The 17,342-nt window shown below is 44.0% G+C and overlaps 1 protein-coding gene across 1 annotated transcript in view; it reads left to right on the forward strand.

Moving 5' to 3' along the window:
• The first annotated feature begins 550 nt into the window (after positions 1 to 550).
• wdr47a (WD repeat domain 47a) overlaps positions 551 to 17,342 on the forward strand; it is a 32,013-nt gene continuing 15,221 nt past the window's right edge. Inside the window, exons 1-9 of the mRNA XM_084058653.1 lie at positions 551 to 696; positions 2,659 to 2,828; positions 4,958 to 5,041; positions 5,594 to 5,678; positions 6,655 to 6,786; positions 7,193 to 7,369; positions 8,035 to 8,555; positions 10,061 to 10,220; positions 13,579 to 13,769. Coding sequence (XP_083914779.1) covers positions 2,671 to 2,828; positions 4,958 to 5,041; positions 5,594 to 5,678; positions 6,655 to 6,786; positions 7,193 to 7,369; positions 8,035 to 8,555; positions 10,061 to 10,220; positions 13,579 to 13,769 — 1,508 coding nt within the window. The 5' untranslated portion in view covers positions 551 to 696; positions 2,659 to 2,670. The remainder of the gene's footprint in view (positions 697 to 2,658; positions 2,829 to 4,957; positions 5,042 to 5,593; positions 5,679 to 6,654; positions 6,787 to 7,192; positions 7,370 to 8,034; positions 8,556 to 10,060; positions 10,221 to 13,578; positions 13,770 to 17,342) is intronic.

The raw sequence follows: 17,342 nt of genomic DNA on the forward strand, positions 1-17,342 counted from the left end.
TAACTACTTTATCAGGTGGCTTAACTAATTTTAATCTTTTAATTCAAAATAATACAACCTCATCAATTTGTTGATTATATTTTATATTGTTAATCTCAATATAGGCAACAAAGTAACTATATGAAATGACTGTAGTTGGAGTAAATAGTACATTTGCCTTTAAGTATAGTGGAAATACTCAAGTATAGTACCACAAAATTGTACTTCAGGCAAATAATTGAGTAAATATCGGCCTACATATAGTGTACACTTCCCACCATTGATGTAATGGATGTTTTATGTATTTATTTATTAGTACAAGTGAGTACAGTAGCCCAGTTGCTCTCAACATTTTCAGGCAGCAACCCCACACAATAATTATTATTATCATTATTATTATTATAATTTTTGACAGTCAGCTGGGAGCTGGGTGGTGGGTTAGGGTAGCACAGTGCAGTGGAAGGCAGAACAAGGAGGAGACAGCACAGGACACACAGTCAGTCAGTCACGCACACACACACACGCACGCACACACACACACACACATACACACAGACTGGGGGAGGCAAGGCACTGAAGGCAGACTCACACAGTCAGGCTGTCTAGTACAACAAGGAGGAACATTGTAGCCTAATAGTGACAGCGTGTGTCGCTTTACACACAACAACAACCACCACTCCTGGAGCTCATCCACAGCCCATGTGTTTATAAGAACAGGTGAGTCAGTGTTCTGTTCATCACATCATTGTAATAAATGTATGTGCGCACAGTGCGTGGGAACGGAGAGCAGAGAGTCCTCTTCTCTTCTCTTCTCTCTGCACCCCGCCCGTCCGTCCGTCCACCACCACTATACAGCTATACTAGCGGCTCTACAGAGAGATGCGTGATCTTCTCTCTCTCTCTCTCTCTCTCTCTCGGCCTGTCTGTCTGTCTGTCTGTACAAACAAACAACCTGTCAAATTGGCTGGCTTTGCCTGATCTCTAGCCTAACCGCGTTGGATTTATAGTTAATCTAGCCGCCAGATTCGCTATCTATCTGTCTATGCAAAGCTAACAAGTAGCTACAGTATAAGCTCCTTATGCTTGTGTCACAGTGCGACTCGGACCCCTAGTAGTGTCATCGCTAGCTATAGCCTAGTAGCCAGGCTGCAGTGTTTCTATCTATGTGTGTGTCTGTGTGATAGATATAGGTTCATATTGATCAGTTGATCGGTTTAAGAAGGTGTTGTTATCTAACTCCCCCATCCATCCATACTGCTAGATCAGCAGCACACAAACAGCAGCAGCAGCAACAGCAGGAGAAGGAGGAGATCATGATTCATGAGGGTCGCTGTTTTCTGTAAACAAACCTTAGGAACCACAGTTGTTGTAACGTTAGTGCACTGTTTAACTAATTTAACTCTGTTACAATGTGATACACTAGTTGGTTACAGTTATTAACTAGTTGTAGCCTGCCTCTCTCTGGCTGAGAGCTGCATCGTGGTATCTTAGGTTTGACAGCTAGGCTGTGTCATCTCATCTGTCTCTGCATTAATTAAAACACACAACATTGCTGTAATCACTGCTTAGCATGTGATTGGATTATCTCCAAAACTGGAGTGCTGACCCCTGCACTGTGCTCTGGTGATGATGAACATTCCAGTGTGTCTGTGTGTGTGACTCTGTGTGTGTGTGTGTGTGTGTGTGTGTGTGTGTGTGTGTGTGTGTGAGTGTGACACTGACTCTGTTGATGATTCATTTACAGTACTGTGCATACCTAACTGTATAGTAAGAGTGGAAGCACGCAAAATAAGTTACATTGACAGTCCTCACAGGTTCATTCAGGACTGAAAGTGCTTGTGCGGATCATCTGTGGATTTGTGGATTACTACAGCGGATTAGCTGAAAGTTAAAGGCTGGTATTACAGAGAATGCCCTTTCCTTTGAATTGTGTCTTTAAGGAAACAATGTAGAGATTAAAGATGAAAAGAAATCAACTTAAAATTAAGGAATTTTAATTGCAATGTGTGTTATTACTTCATATTTTTTGTTATTATCATAATTATGGATCTAAGGATAATGGCATATAAGCATTTAAACCTGAAATTCATGTACAACACAAAGGGTAATAGGAACGCTCACCCCAAAACACACTCGTCCCCATTTCCTTTGCGGACCGCTCGCCCCCAGAGGTTCCTGTGTTCTTGTATTTGATTACGTTCAGGAATAGTTAGGGTTAGGCATAGTTTTACTGAGGTTACAATTAGGAATAAGGTTAGGTTTAGGCATAGTTTTACTGAGGTTACGTTTAGGAATAGTTACAGTAGGTTTATGCATAGTTTTACTGAGGTTACGATTAGGAAAAAGGTTAGTGTTAGGCATAGTTTTACTGAGGTTACGATTAGGAATAAGGTTAGGGTTAGGCATAGTTTCACTAAGGTTACGTTTAGGAATACCTGGTGCCGACCGTTCCGAGGTCGCCGGATTTGACCTGAGGCGAGCGTGTTTTGGGGGCGAGTGTTCTTGTATTCACACAAAGTACCACTGGGGTTTCTCCTCAACAGCAGCCAGGAGTTGACTAAACTTCTTGTGACTCTGTGTAGTTATAATTCACACAGCGTTGTACTTGTCCTGCTGTTCCCGAGGGATTGCTTTCAGTTTGTTTTGTGTTGCCCCCCCCCCCCTCCCTCCCTCTGGCAGCCCGTGGTCGCCATGACAGCGGAAGAAACCATCAACGTGAAGGAGGTGGAGATCATCAAGGTGGTGCTGGACTTCCTGAACTCCAGGAAGTTGCACATCAGCATGCTGGCCCTGGAGAAGGAGAGCGGCGTCATCAATGGACTCTACTCCGACGACATGCTCTTCCTCAGGTTGGCAGGACTGTCGCCATGACGACATTTAAGTTGGCGATTAATTGTCATTTTAATCATCAAACTGTAAGAATAGTGGAAATAGCTGATCCACAAGCTTACAACCTGGCTTACAACCTGGTTATCCAAAGTGACTTACAATAAGTGCATTCAACATAGGTGGGGAACGAAACTACTAATCACCAGAAGCATTAAGTACATTCTCTTCTAAAACAAGCAACCAAGAGTATACCTAGCGCTAAAGTAAAAGTGCAATATATCAGCTACCTACAGTACTTTCATAAACAGATGAGACAAATTGGAAAATCAAATGAGCATGAGCTAAAAAGAAATAAGTGTATCGAATAAACAAGATTGACCTATCCTCAGGTACATGAAACCAATGTATGTAAAGAGTTGATTTAATCCTGATTGTAGGGATACACCGATTATATGGACAATTTATCTGCCATTATTTGACTTTTTTGATGACATTGGTATCTGCAATTATTCAGCCGGTATGTCACTATTTTTAACCACTTTCAACCTGGCATCCCTGTAGGTGAACATTTTTTAAAGTTTTCAAATATTTACAAAAAATTGCAGTTCTACAAGCTCACAACATGCTGTGTTGTGACGCATTGTGAACTTGTAGATCAGCTTTTTTTTGGGGAAGATTTTGGTTAAATAAATGTGTTTATTTTTCTTTGTTATCAAAAAGTTATTTGTGTTTATTTAGATTATTTAGCTTTTTTTTGTTTATAGTTAAATGTCCTCAAATAGAAACTTTAATAAAATTTACTTTTTTCAAGTTGATTAGAACATTTTGCACAGTTTGACAAAAATATCAGTCAAGACATTGGTAATCGGTGGTCTAGGACAGTGGTTCTCAACCTTTTCAGGCCACGACCCCCCAAAATAATCATATTTGAACTGGGACCCCCCCCCCCCCCCCACCCTGATAAGCACTTGTATGAGTTTAGGCATTACATTTAGTTTGACTCTGCTCCACAGATAAATATTGTGAAACTAGCTGATCTACAAGATCACAACGCATTTTATTTGAGAGGTATTAAAAAGGTTCATTCAATTCTCACTATAGAAATGTGCAGATACCCTGTAATACACTTACAGAGTATGTTAGGGTTTTTTTTTTACTGTTGAGTGAGAAAACAATGTTGCACATTAAGCAAATCATCTGGGGACCCCTCAAAAATCATGTGGGGACGGCCCTGGGAGTCCCGACCCACATGTTGAGAACCACTGCTGGTCTAGGACTCTCCAAAATTGGGATCAGTATTGGACCCAACAATCTGGCATTGGTGGGGCTCAACATGAAACCAATACAATAACAGCAGCAGCCCAGCCGCCGCAACATACACAGTAAAATCCAGAGTGTTGATTTAATTCTGGCAGCGTAAAAAAAGACCCTTTCAGAGTGAAATTAACACTGCAGATTTGTACTGTCTAGATTACAAAGCTTCAGTTTTTACTATGATACGGGCAGCATCAGGCAAACATCCTGTGTATTTCACGTACTCTGTGACATCCGACAGATTGCTGCTGATAGTGTTACACGGAACCGCCACATTAGATCTGAGTGCTCCCTTGAATGTCAGCCAACAGTGTGTCTTTCTGGACAGACCTCTGTGGAATTCCTCTGGAATGAAGAATGCATTTATCCGACCACGGCTTCTGTTTCACGTCCGTTCTGTTCACAGGGCCTTTTTTTCTGGGCTTAATCACTTAAAACAGTGATTTTCTACCTTTTGTTTTATTTCAAGGACCCACAGTCCTTGATATGCATGAGGTCACAGACTGCCATTTGATGACGTTTTTTATGGGACCCAAATCGCCACTTTAAAATCCGCAGTGTTCATTTAAGCAAGGGTCCATTTGTACACAGACCCGTAAGGGTCCATTTGGACCTCTGGTGGTCCCCGGACCTCACGTTGAGAACACTAGTGACTTGAAATAATGACCACAGCAAATATTGGGCTGATAAAGGCTCAGGCATTAGCTTGTTCCTTTTGGTGTTATTTTTGCTTTGGTTTCGGGTCAGTTGCAAGAATTTCGGTCCATCTGTATCAATTAGTAGATAAAGGATGCAGGGATTCCAATGTGTTAATGACGTCATGTTCATGTTTCAGACAACTGGTGCTGGACGGCCAGTGGGATGAGGTCTTGCAGTTCATTCAGCCGCTAGAGTGCATGGACAAGTTTGACGGAAAAAGGCGAGTGAATCACTTTAATTTATTTATAAAAAGAAATACCGAAAATAGCTAATCTTGTATATGGACTATTTTTGCTATTCGTCATACGACCAACCATGGCTTTAAAGGGATAGTTCACCCAAATAATTACTTTTTTCTATCGAGTTCCGCATTCCTAAGCCAATAATTTGATGACCAGCGGACCGGTAGGCCGCGGTTCCGGTAGGAGACTCTTTTTGTCTCCTACCGGAACCACTGCCAGTCATCCAATTATTGGCTTAGGAATGCGGGGAAAAAAAATATCCATGAATTCAAGTGTCCATGGGGTGGAGAATAGAACAAAGGTCATTTTGGGGGTGAACTATCCTTATTAAGTTGTTGAGGTGAGACTTGATGAGGTGGACACAGATATAACTTATACTGTACATAAACAAGGCAACGACACAAATGCTACCACCGTTATAATAGATTGTAATAAATAGACCATAATAATTGACGAGTCCACTCTGTCATAGTCATGTGCAGCGCTGTGCTGGTTCATAACTGCAGCTTTGTCCTTGCCGTGGTGTTCAGGTTCCGATACATTGTCCTCAAGCAGAAGTTTCTGGAAGCTCTGTTCGTGAACAACGCCATGTCTGCAGAGGACGAGCCTCAGCATGTGAGTCCATGTCTCTCCTTTATGACACACATCTCTTTCAGAAACACACACACACACACACACACACACACACACACACACACACACACACACACAGACATAAACCCAGTGTTCAGAAGCTATTGTTAATCATTCAATAGCTCCTGTTCCTAAGAATGCCCGCAGGGCACCGCCCTTCTCTGTACACATATACAGAACCTACTATATGCACATACTACTGGTGATTTGTATACCTGTCCCTATATTTATGTTTATTTATATCGAACTACACATCTATATGCCTACATATTGATCTGTTATACTGTTGAGTTTATTAGCACAATAGGAAAAAAAGAACAGCACATTTATCACAAATAAGAAGCATAGATACAGTGCAAGAAAAAGGCTTATTCGGAATCCTTTCCTTAATGAAAGGGTTCAATGAATTACAGGCATTAAATGCTCAGTAAGCACAGAACAAAACGTTAGAGTTGGCAAAAAGCACAAGCAGCACAGAAAGAACATAAACACAGACCTAAATATAGAAAGCAAATTAAATGAATACAAATCGCATGTCATCTATACTTAAACAAATATGCTACAGTGTCAATGAGATAAAAAAAAAAATTGTTTCCTGAAGATTGGCATTTTAGTTGTGATAAATTGCACATGATTTATTATGCCTGGTCAGTCCAAGTGCAGATGGCCAGTTCAGTCTTTAGGTGTTTATATGCCATTTTACTGGTGATAGAATACACACAATGCCTATGCCTCTATTTGTACCTACTAATGACTTATGCATTATGCACATCTCTGACTACCTGAAGTGACAATAAAGAAACCATCCAACCAACCAACCATCAACCAACCAACCATTGTATTCCAAATGGAACTGCTGCTCTATGACAGTGGTTTTCAAAGTAGGGTCTGCACCCTGATACAGGTACAGTGTGTGCAGGCTGGTTACTGCTATGCTAATTGTTGTGTGTCGTTTCAGTTGGAGTTCACCATGCAGGAGGCGGTGAAGTGTCTCCATGCCCTGGAGGAGTTCTGTCCCACTAAAGATGACTACAGCAAGCTGTGTCTGCTCCTCACCCTGCCCCGGCTCACCAACCACGCAGAGTTTAAGGCAAGCACTACATCCACCGCCATAGATTGAAACTATCTGTATTAACATTAACGGGCCAAGCAGCGAGCTGAATTTGTCTTTTATAAAGAAAATAATAAAGTCTGCACGTGGCTAATTTGCTCCCACTGTTTTTGGCATGGATCAACGTTTCACAAGATCCAGATGTGATCAAAATGTTGATCCAGTGGTTGGGAGCAAATTATCAGTGTGCAGACTTTATTAATTGTTACTAACCAGTCACCACACCCTTGCTATGATTCCCAAGGATTCTCAGCTTTTCCTGTCTTATCTTCACTATCCTAAAATTGATAAACAAATTCCCTAAACAAAATAAAATAATTTACTCAAAGAAACAAGCAAATCACAAGAATGTGGAATTGTGAGTGATTTATTTTGATGTGTCCAGGACTGGAACCCGAGCACGGCCAGGGTGCAGTGTTTCGAGGAGGCGTGCACCATGGTGGCAGAGTTCATCCCGGCCGACAGGAAGCTGAGTGAGGCCGGGTTCAAGGCCAGCGGGAACCGCCTCTTCCAGCTGCTGCTGAAAGGCGTGCTGTACGAGTGCTGCGTGGAGTTCTGCCAGGTGGGACCACTTAGAGACAGACACTCATTACAGGAAACCAACCGCAAAAGGCATTTGCTGAAAGAATATCTGCCTCTGCACTACCAAGCCATGAACTAAACAAAATGGGTTGGTGTCAGACATACACTGGGGCAACAAACGCACTCTGAAATCCTCCTATCCCCCTGAAATCAACCCTAGTGACTTAAAAGAATGACCACAGCAAATATTAGGCTGATAAAGGTTCAGGCAATAGCTTGATCCTTTTGATGTTATTTGCTTTGGTTTCGGTTCCGTTGAATTTTGGTCCATCTGGACAATTTGTAGATAAAGGATGCAGGGATTGTGTTAATGACTGAAATCAGTATCATGGTCAGTATCATGGTCAGTATCATGTCAGTATCATGGTCAGTATCATGGTCAGTATCATGGTCAGTATCATGGGCAGTATCATGTAGTACCAGCATGTCCATTTTGTGGTGAATGAGTGACTCCGGATTGCAACAGATAGGCAAAAGCGAATCGATTTAATTGATTATAAAACATAATCGATTTGAATAAAATACTTGATTCTGAAGGGAAAAATAGAAAAGCAAATGTTGTTTTTATTAGTTATCGATAGAATAATCCCTAAAAAAATCATCAATAGTAACGTCTCATTGCATGATCTATTGACTGACGTGCAGAGCAAGGCGACGGGGGAGGAGATCACAGAGAGCGAGGTGCTCATGGGCGTGGACATGCTGTGTGGGAACGGCTGCGACGACCTGGACCTGTCCCTGCTCTCCTGGATGCAGAACCTCAACCACAGTGTCTTCCAGTGCGCCTTCGAGCAGAAGCAGCTCAACATCCACGTGGACCGCCTCGTCAAGCCCGCCAAGGCGGGCTACGGCGACCTGCTCACCCCGCTCATCAGCAAGCTGTCCCCCTACCCGCCGTCCCCGCTGCGGCGCCCGCAGTCCGCCGACACCTACATGTCGCGCTCCCTCAACCCGGCGCTGGACGGCCTGTCCTACGGGCTGTCGTCGGGCCAGGAGAAGAGGGCGACCATGGGCGGGGATGCCGCCGCCACGGGCAAAGGGGTCTCCCCCATGTCGCACTCCTTCGCCAACTTCCAGTACCCCGGCGTCGGGGGCCAGAGCCTGAGCAGGAGTCTGATGATGGAGAGCTCCGACTGCCACAGCATCTTCGAGGAATCGCCCGAGACGTAAGGGAGATGTGATCATAGTGTTGATTTTGACAGCAAATTTTGATTCAGTTTTAGTCATAGTCTTTTTGAATCAAATTCCATTTCGTTTTAGTCATATTTTAGTCATCTGAAATGTTTTACTGTTAGTTTAGTTTTAGTTGACTAAATATCATAAGATTATAGTCGACTAAATTTACAGTTGATTTAGTTGACTAAAATGTATTTTGGCGGTGCCTTGATGGCGTCGTAATGGCTGATTTTACACTTGGTTGCATGCTGAAAATATCCGATCTACAAGATCACGACACATCGTGCTTGTAGATCTGCTATTTTCAGAGCGCAACACCTGAGCGCAACCAAGCATTAAAATGACTTGTCTTTTATTTCTACTGGATCTCTTCTCCACTAATCCCTCCCTAACATTTTAGTCTAGTTTTTATTTGTTGACGAAATTGTCAATATATTTAGTCATAGTTTTAGTCATCGTAGCTTAGTTTTTATTTAGTGTTTATTTAGTTTTTATTTTGTTTTCGTCAGTGAAAAAAGGTAGTCGACGAACATCGTTCGTCATAGTTTTAGTCGACGAAATCAACACTGATATAGTGAGTGTTCAACGCATCGCGACGCACAGCATTTCTGACGGGGCTTAGCTCAGAGGTGTCATTTCAGAAAGAACTATGACATGTGGTGATTACATGCAGTACAAACAAATAGTAACTTTAAACCAAGCACCACCAAGATATCCTGAGGCTATACACCTAGATGTAGATCATTCCATGTGGAATGCGCATACAGCACTGAACAACTTAGGTTACCGTAGGCATAGAATAATAACTCAGACACCTCTGAACGTTCATGAATTGTATTAACCAGAGCAAGGAGCAAATCTACAGTACATATATGCGTCATAAATCACATGTTGACATGAATGGATGGTCGTGGATTTAGGTGCACTTCTAATCAATGCCCGTTATAGCACCAGTGTTGCATTGCTGAATTGGAACGTGGTTGCACTCTATTTTAATGCCGTGACGCGCACGTCGCTTAACACCTACACTACAGGTCACACAATGGACAATTTATATGCATTGCATCTAGGCTCATTCCTATGTTAATTCACCTGGTGTGAGTCGGGAGCCTTTGTAAACTTTGTTGAGGGGGGGGGGTCCGCGGCCAAATGTATATCAATTTAGGGGTCCTTGGCATGAAAAAATTGGAAAACCACTGCTGTATAGCACTGATCTAAAATCTGATGAATCTGTCAAAACGTTCAGAGATGGAGAAAACATGCGTAAACTAACTGAATTCCAGGTTACGTGAGAACGGTATGGAGTGGCAAATGACGCCCCCGGCTTAGCTCACAAACAGAACTACAATGAAAGCAGATCCTGTGTGTAACACAGTGTGTCATCTCGGCCAGCTGCCGAGTGACAGAGTAGGTGATTACCTGTCATCTTAGACATGATAATAATCACAACAGAACACTAATCTGTTGCTGTGGGTGCTTTGCTTTGTGCTTGTAGCTCCAGAACGGACACGCCTGTGGACAAAATGCTGGGGTCAGGCCCAGGCGGAACCCCCAACCCGGGCGGAACCCCCAGCTCAGGTGGAACCCCCAACGCGCGGCCCGCCTCCGCCCCTGGAGAGGATGCGCCGTCACCTGGCTCCGCTGAGAGGAACGAGGTACTGTAACATCAAACACGTCCTGGCCACTGGTTGTTATCTTAACCCAAAAAGACCGGGAACGCATCTGTGTAATTTTAAGAAAAAAACGTATGTTGCTATAATATCAGTGGTTCTCAAACTTTGTCAAGGACCCCCAAAATGATATGTATTTGGCCGCGGACCCCCATGTCAAAATATGTTGTTCCAGGGACCCCCAGAAGCAAAGATTTGAGTTAAAAATGTTCGCTTTAAAAAATATGTATTCAAAGATGTGCACACATTTTCCACGATTTTTCCAAAAATATAGCAGATCTACAAGCTCTCTACAAATAGCAGATCTACAAGCCCATAGCGCGGCACCGAGTGCCGCGCTATGGGCTTGTAGATCTGCTATTTTTGAATAGCCAAAGAAATCTAAAATGACACCGATGTGTTCCCGATCTTAATGGATTAAAAGCTACAATCCAGGACTTATTTGAATGAATAAAACGTTATTTAAACCAATCTGTATGATAGAGTATGTTAATACAGCATAACTAGTAGTACATCTGCCGTGGTTTGAGCCAGGCGTTCTCCCTGCTCTTCTATTGGGAAAAGTTAGACCCTGGTGTCGGCTGGGACAGCTACTGGTTGACAAGTAGTCCTGCCTGAAGCTCATTGTCCCAATATTTGACCCTGGCAAAAAGGGGCAGATAGATGTTTGGTTTCCCCACACGCGGGTTTGAATCCTGTGTGTTACAGTAGTAATTACCTCTCACTCCGTCAGGGGAGGACATAAGATTTGCAGACTGCAGCTTTAATTAACCTAACAATTATGTGAAACCTTTCTTGGGGCTTTTCCCAAACCGTGTATAGCATTGGTTCTCAAAGTGGGGTCCGGGGACCCCCAGGGGTCCTTAAGGGAGTTCCAGGGGGTCCCCAGCTAAATGATAGATTAGGCACCAAATGGACCCTTATGGGTCTGTAACTCTGAGAGTGTACAAATGGAACCAAATGGACCCTAACGGGTCCATTTGGTTCCATTTGTACACTCTCAGAGTTAAATTGACATAGATTTTACAATATAAATTGGGGTCCAAGTGATAGAAATGCCATTAAATGGGGGTCCGTAGCCCTAATGCATGTCAAACTGGGGGTCCTTGAAATTAAAATGGTTGAGAATCACTGCTAGAGCCGTAAAAAAAATCTTCTCTTATGGGGGTCCCTGGCATATCTTTTGAAATGGGGGTCCGCGGGCTAATAAGTGTCAATTTGGGGGTCCTTGACATGAAAAAGTTTGAGAACCACTGGTGTATAGGATCTCCATCCGAGAGATGGAAGTAAAGGCATGGATGAATAGAGTTCTACCCATTGTCACTGAAAACGTGTTATCTTTGTTGTCAACATTGTGGATCGGCTGTTGTTGCCTTTTGCCCTCCAGTCTAAATATAGAGCAGTCCTGGGAGATGACTCTATCTCTATAGGACGTCTCTGATGTCACTGAGTCATCATGCTGTCACACCTCCCTGTCACACGCACAATCTGAGCCTACTTCCCTACAGCAAAAATATCATATACATATATATAAATATCAGGTTTTCTTCCTTTCTTTCTTTTCCCCAGACCCAGGGGGTCGGGCCTACATGAGGCTTTGTACCTGTTTTCTCCATACATGGGCATGCCCCCTTTGCCCTTAGGCCCCAGCCATAAAAGTCTGTCCCCCTTCTGTCCATACATGGACATGTTTTGTACCTGTTTTTTCCATACATGGGCATGCCCCCTTTGCCCTTAGGCCCCAGCCATAAAAGTCTGTCCATACATGGGCATACACGGGCTGACACGTCATGTGAAGGCTTATAAAAGTCTGTCCCCCTTTCGTCCATACATGGGCATAGACACAGGCTGACACGTCATGTGAAGTCCGGCTTAGCCATGACGTAGTGATCTTATAAAGTACTTATTCTGGGTCTGGCAGAACCAGGTCTCCTGGTTCCCTTGTTTTTTTTACCTTACCAAAAAAATTTATTAAAAAATGTCCCAGAAAATTCCAAGAAATGTCAGAATAGTGAAAATAGCAGATCTATAAGCTCACAACGTGTTGCATCACAACGCATTGTGAGCTTTGTAGATATGCTATTTTCCGGCTCCCGGGGACAGACACCATTATGTTTCTCTTGAGGTGAAAGGTTGGAGAACCGGTGACCTAGAACCTAACATGGCTTTCTGGTTAGTTAGTGGTTTAGTTAGCTGGTTTTCTGTGATGAACATTGAAGATAGCAACCTTTAAAGAAGCTCTTTGTCTCTGCGTGACATCTTCATATCTCTGTTTGCCTGTAAACCTTCCCTCCTACCATAGCGTCGTGTTTTACCGCGGTCTTACCGCTAATCTAGGCAGTGGCTGCGTTTGTGCAGTCAGTCGCTGTGTGTGTGTGTGTGTGTGTGTGTGTGTGTGTGTGTGTGTGTGTGTGTGTGTGTGTGTCTGTGTGAGAATTTACTGCTTTTGCCCCACCCCATCCCATCACCGTGGCGACGGATAAAGCAGCCGGCAGACTGAGACACTGGGCCTCTGGGATTTCACCTCCTTCACACTCTCCCTCGCTTCTATTTCTCCCTCTCTGCGACACACACACACACACACACACACACACACACACACACACACACACACACACACACACACACACACACACACACACACACACACACACACACACACACACACACACACACACACACACACACACACACACACACACACACACACACACACACACACACAGAGAGAGAGAGAGAGTATAAGGCTCATCAGATAGCAGGTCCAGGAAACAGGGATCACAGGAGGGAAGTGATCTGTCATCGCCTCTCGCTCCTCTAATACCTGAACTGACAGCAGCACGCTGCACTACAAGGCTCCCTTTGAATACTGCCTGGATCTCATTCAAGCATTAGTGAATTTGGGCTTTGTGTGTGTGTGTGTGTGTGTGTGTGTGTGTGTGTGTGTGTGTGTGTGTGTGTGGGTGTGCGTGAACGTGTGTGTGTGTGTGTGTGTGTGTGTGTGCCTGCATGTGTGTGATGATACTGCTACTGTATGCATCTCGCATTGTAAGACTAGACTACCCATATAAGTTATATCGGTCAGTGGTTCTCAAACATTTTCATGTCAAGGACCCCCAAAATGATATGTACAGTAGTTGGCCTCAGACCCCCATCCGAAATGATTTTGTGCCATTTTGTGTCATTTGTCAGGACTGGGAGCTGATGGTAGGATGTTGGTCCATTTCTCAGGGGTCTGTAGCGCATAGAGAAGTATAGAATTTGAGTACTTTTCCCACCACTGTGCATGTGTTTGACGTAGACATGTGTGTGTGTGTGTGTGTGACGTGTGTGTTCCATGCAGCTACGTGACTCCACAGAGAAGTTTGAGGAGTACTACCGCCAGAGGCTGCGGGTGCAGCAGCATCTGGAGCAGAAGCAGCAGCAGAGACAGATGTACCAACAGATGCTGCTGGAGGGAGGGGTCCACCAAGAAGACCAAGAGGTGCAGAACAGCGACATGCGCGACAGCCTCACCCAGAAGTTCCTCAACAGGTACGCACACACACACGTGCGAGCATGCAAACGCCATGCGCGCATGTATGTAAGCAGCCACTCACGCACACAGTCGAGTGGCTAATTACAGTGTGGCTTCTAGTAAATGGGTCTTCAACAGGGGGTCCGGGATCCCTAGGGGGTCCTCAGAGTTACTACAGGGGGGCCACCGAGTCTTTGTGTGATAGGACGGCAAAGATGTTTGGTGTAGGGGGAAAAAAGAGCAGACAAAGTACACGTTTTCTAAGTATTGAGGGTTTAAGTGGTTAACTGTCTGAAAATACATATCAACATGAATCCAACACGACGATACACATTGACAGTGCTGTTAAACAAGTAGCTATCCATGAAATCTATGAAAAAAAGTTTAATCTGCAACACAATTTTATACAATATTTAGTGGGGGGGTCCCTGCCTCATCTCTCTCACCTAAGGGGTCCTTGGACAGAAAAATGTTGAAGACCCCTGTTTTAGTATCTTAATGACTTAAGCCCTACATACTTCGTACGATGGTATCATCGTACGATGAATAGCGAAAATAGACGATGTACAAGCTCACAACACGATACGTTGTGAGATTGGAGGTTTTGTTTTTGCAATTTTTTCGCTACACACACATGGATGCACGCACGCACACACACACACACACACACACACACACACACACACACACACACACACACACACACACACACACACACACACATGCACTAATGTTGCAGCAGGAGATCAGCAGGGAGTAGTGCTATGCAGTTCTGTGTTGTGGGAGGATGTGATTGTCTGACAGGGGAGGCAGTTATGAGTGTTTGATCAAAGACATGATGATTGATTGATTGATGTTATTATTATTCACAACAATGCATATACATTAACATATATGTGTATACAGCATCTGACAAAACTTAAAAAGCTTATTTCCAGTGCAGCCTTTTTGAGTGTTTGATGAAGGCATGGGGTGGAGACCTGTCAAATCTGTTGAACGTAATCTGTATTCCAGAGACTAGACCGTATACAGAACGTCTTGTCCACCCATGTAGCGTGTGTACAGTATAAGAACGCAGTACAGTGCTACAGAATGATGTCATCCCTGTAGCACTGGGTTTTTAGGGCACACCCAGTAGTCTCGCATTTGGTAAATTGTGCATTTCTATAGAGCAGGGTTCTTCAACAGGGGGTCCGTGACCCCTTGGGGGTCCTTAGAGCTACTATAGGGGTCCGCCAAATCTTGTGTGATATGATATTTTTTACATTAAAGGTAGGGTAAGTGATTTCTTTCTGGGTTTTTTTGTTTTGTTAAAAAGGTTAAAGTACTATATTCTGATAGTAATCATTGAGAGTTTGTTCGGTCGCAGGTGTCTCTCCAGCTCTTTAGTAAACATAATATACCGTAGTACATTTTCAGGTAGGTGACACATTTTAAGCCAATCAGGAGAGAGCACTGAAAATGCATTTTCTGTTTAATAAAGAGCTGGAGAGACATGGGAGACTCCTTTTACTGAACAAACACTCTATAGCAATGAGTACTATCAGAATATAGAGCTATTTAACACTTATTTTAACCAAAGTAAATCACCCTACCTTTAACCACTTGAACCCTAGCAACCCTTTTCTGACGAGAACTTTAGCCAAAAATAGCTCTTTAGCTCACAAAAATAGCTCACAACACCTGGCGCAGGCAATGAGGTGTAGGTGTAGAGGGAAAAAAGAGCAGACCAATTAAAAAAAATGAAGTTTAATCAGCAACACAATATAGAGTGGGTCCCTGCTTCATCTCTCTCTCAGCTAGGTGGTCCTTGCTATAGAGGCTTTATTCAAACCGCTTTAACATTCACAACACTGACGGTCGTTGTAACCATGCAAGGCACCAGCCTGCTCATCGGGAGCAGTTAGGGGTTCAGTGTCTTGCTCAAGGACACTTCGACATGAAGCCAGGAATTTTCAGATTCCAAGGTGGCCGCTCTACCTGCTGAGCCACTGCCGCCCCCATTGCATTGTCACTTTGAGTTGGTTCTGCAAATTGTTTCCACACAGTTGTTTTATTGTCACCGGTCTCTGTTGAGTGAAGCATTTAGAGACTGACTTGTGAATCTGCCAACCCCAGAAGTTACTCCTGCCATGGTTTGGTTTCCCACTGCAGATTTCCAATGGAATCTGCTTTGGGTTTTTTGGATAAATTAAGAAAACAAGTTCCGTAGCAAACAAAGGCTGATGTTGTTCAAGAAGATCAACACCCTTTTTACGATCTTTTTAACCACACACACAATTACAGTACATACAAAAAGTATGTAATGGTTTCGGTCTAATTTATGTTGAACAAAACAATGATCAAATGATCAAAACGCGTCGCTTCGCGCCACGTTTCGAGCTTGCAGATCTGCTACTTTTGATGCTTTTGTGTGACGGCCATGATTCCAGGTATCAGGCTTTTCCCAAAGCGAGCCCTTATGCGCCTCAATGTTCTGTACCAGCGGGCGGGGCTCTATTGTACCGTGTCATACAAGGACAAGACTGGGACTTGTAGTAAGCAAGTCTGCATCCATAGTCGAGCGAGCACAAACACACACACACACACGCACACGCACACACACACACACACACACACACACACACACACACACACACACACACACACACACACACACACACACAGTGGAGTGGCTAATTACAGTGTGCTTTCTAGTATGTAAGTACAATAGAGGTGCAGCTGTCAGATGAGGAGCAGCAGGTCCACAGTGATGGGTCCCATGAGGCTCCACCCCCCACGCCTTACCCCCCCACCTGTCTTTCATCACACACTGCACCATCTGGGCTGGTTACCTACAGCCCTAGACTACACCACCAGTGCTTCTCAAAGGGGGAGCACTAATACCCTTAGGGCATTGGTTCTCTCCCAGGGGTCCTTGAGGGGGTTCCAGGGGGGTCCTCAGCTAAAGGATGGATAGTCAGGAACCAAATGGACCTTTATGGGTCCGTAACTGGTTCCATTTGTACACTCTCAGAGTTGAATTAACATTGATTTTACTAAATAAATTGGGTTCCCAGAGATAGAAATGCCATTTAATGGGGGGTCCGTAGCCTAATGCATGTCAAACTGGGGGTCCTTGAAATTAAAATGGTTGAGAATCACTGCTAGAGCCGTAAATCATCTTCTCTTATGGGGGTCCCTGTGGCATATCTTTTCAAAAGGGGGTCCGCGTCAGTTTGGGGGTCCTTGACATGAAAAAGTTTGAGAACCAGTGCCTTAGGGCAGTGGTTCTCAAAGTGGGGTCCTTGACATGTTGTTTTGCGACTTCTTTTTTGCTATTTTTGCTATTTTTGAATAGCTCTCTTTATGGTGGGGGACCCCCTGGAACCCCCTCAAGGACCCCTGGGTGTCCCCCGGACCTCACTTTGAGAACCACTGGGCTACAACAACACACGTTGTTGACCCGGCAGTGACGCCTCCGAAAACCAGCCACCGCCCCTCCCCCTTACATAGATACAACGTTACCATAGCAACTCACACACACACACACACACCCTCTCAAACACACAGAAACTGCACCGGCGGCAACAAGCACTACATTATTTTCC

Source organism: Gymnoscopelus microlampas (genome assembly GCF_963454915.1).
Source record: "Gymnoscopelus microlampas genome assembly, chromosome: 5".
Lineage (NCBI taxonomy): Eukaryota > Metazoa > Chordata > Actinopteri > Myctophiformes > Myctophidae > Gymnoscopelus > Gymnoscopelus microlampas.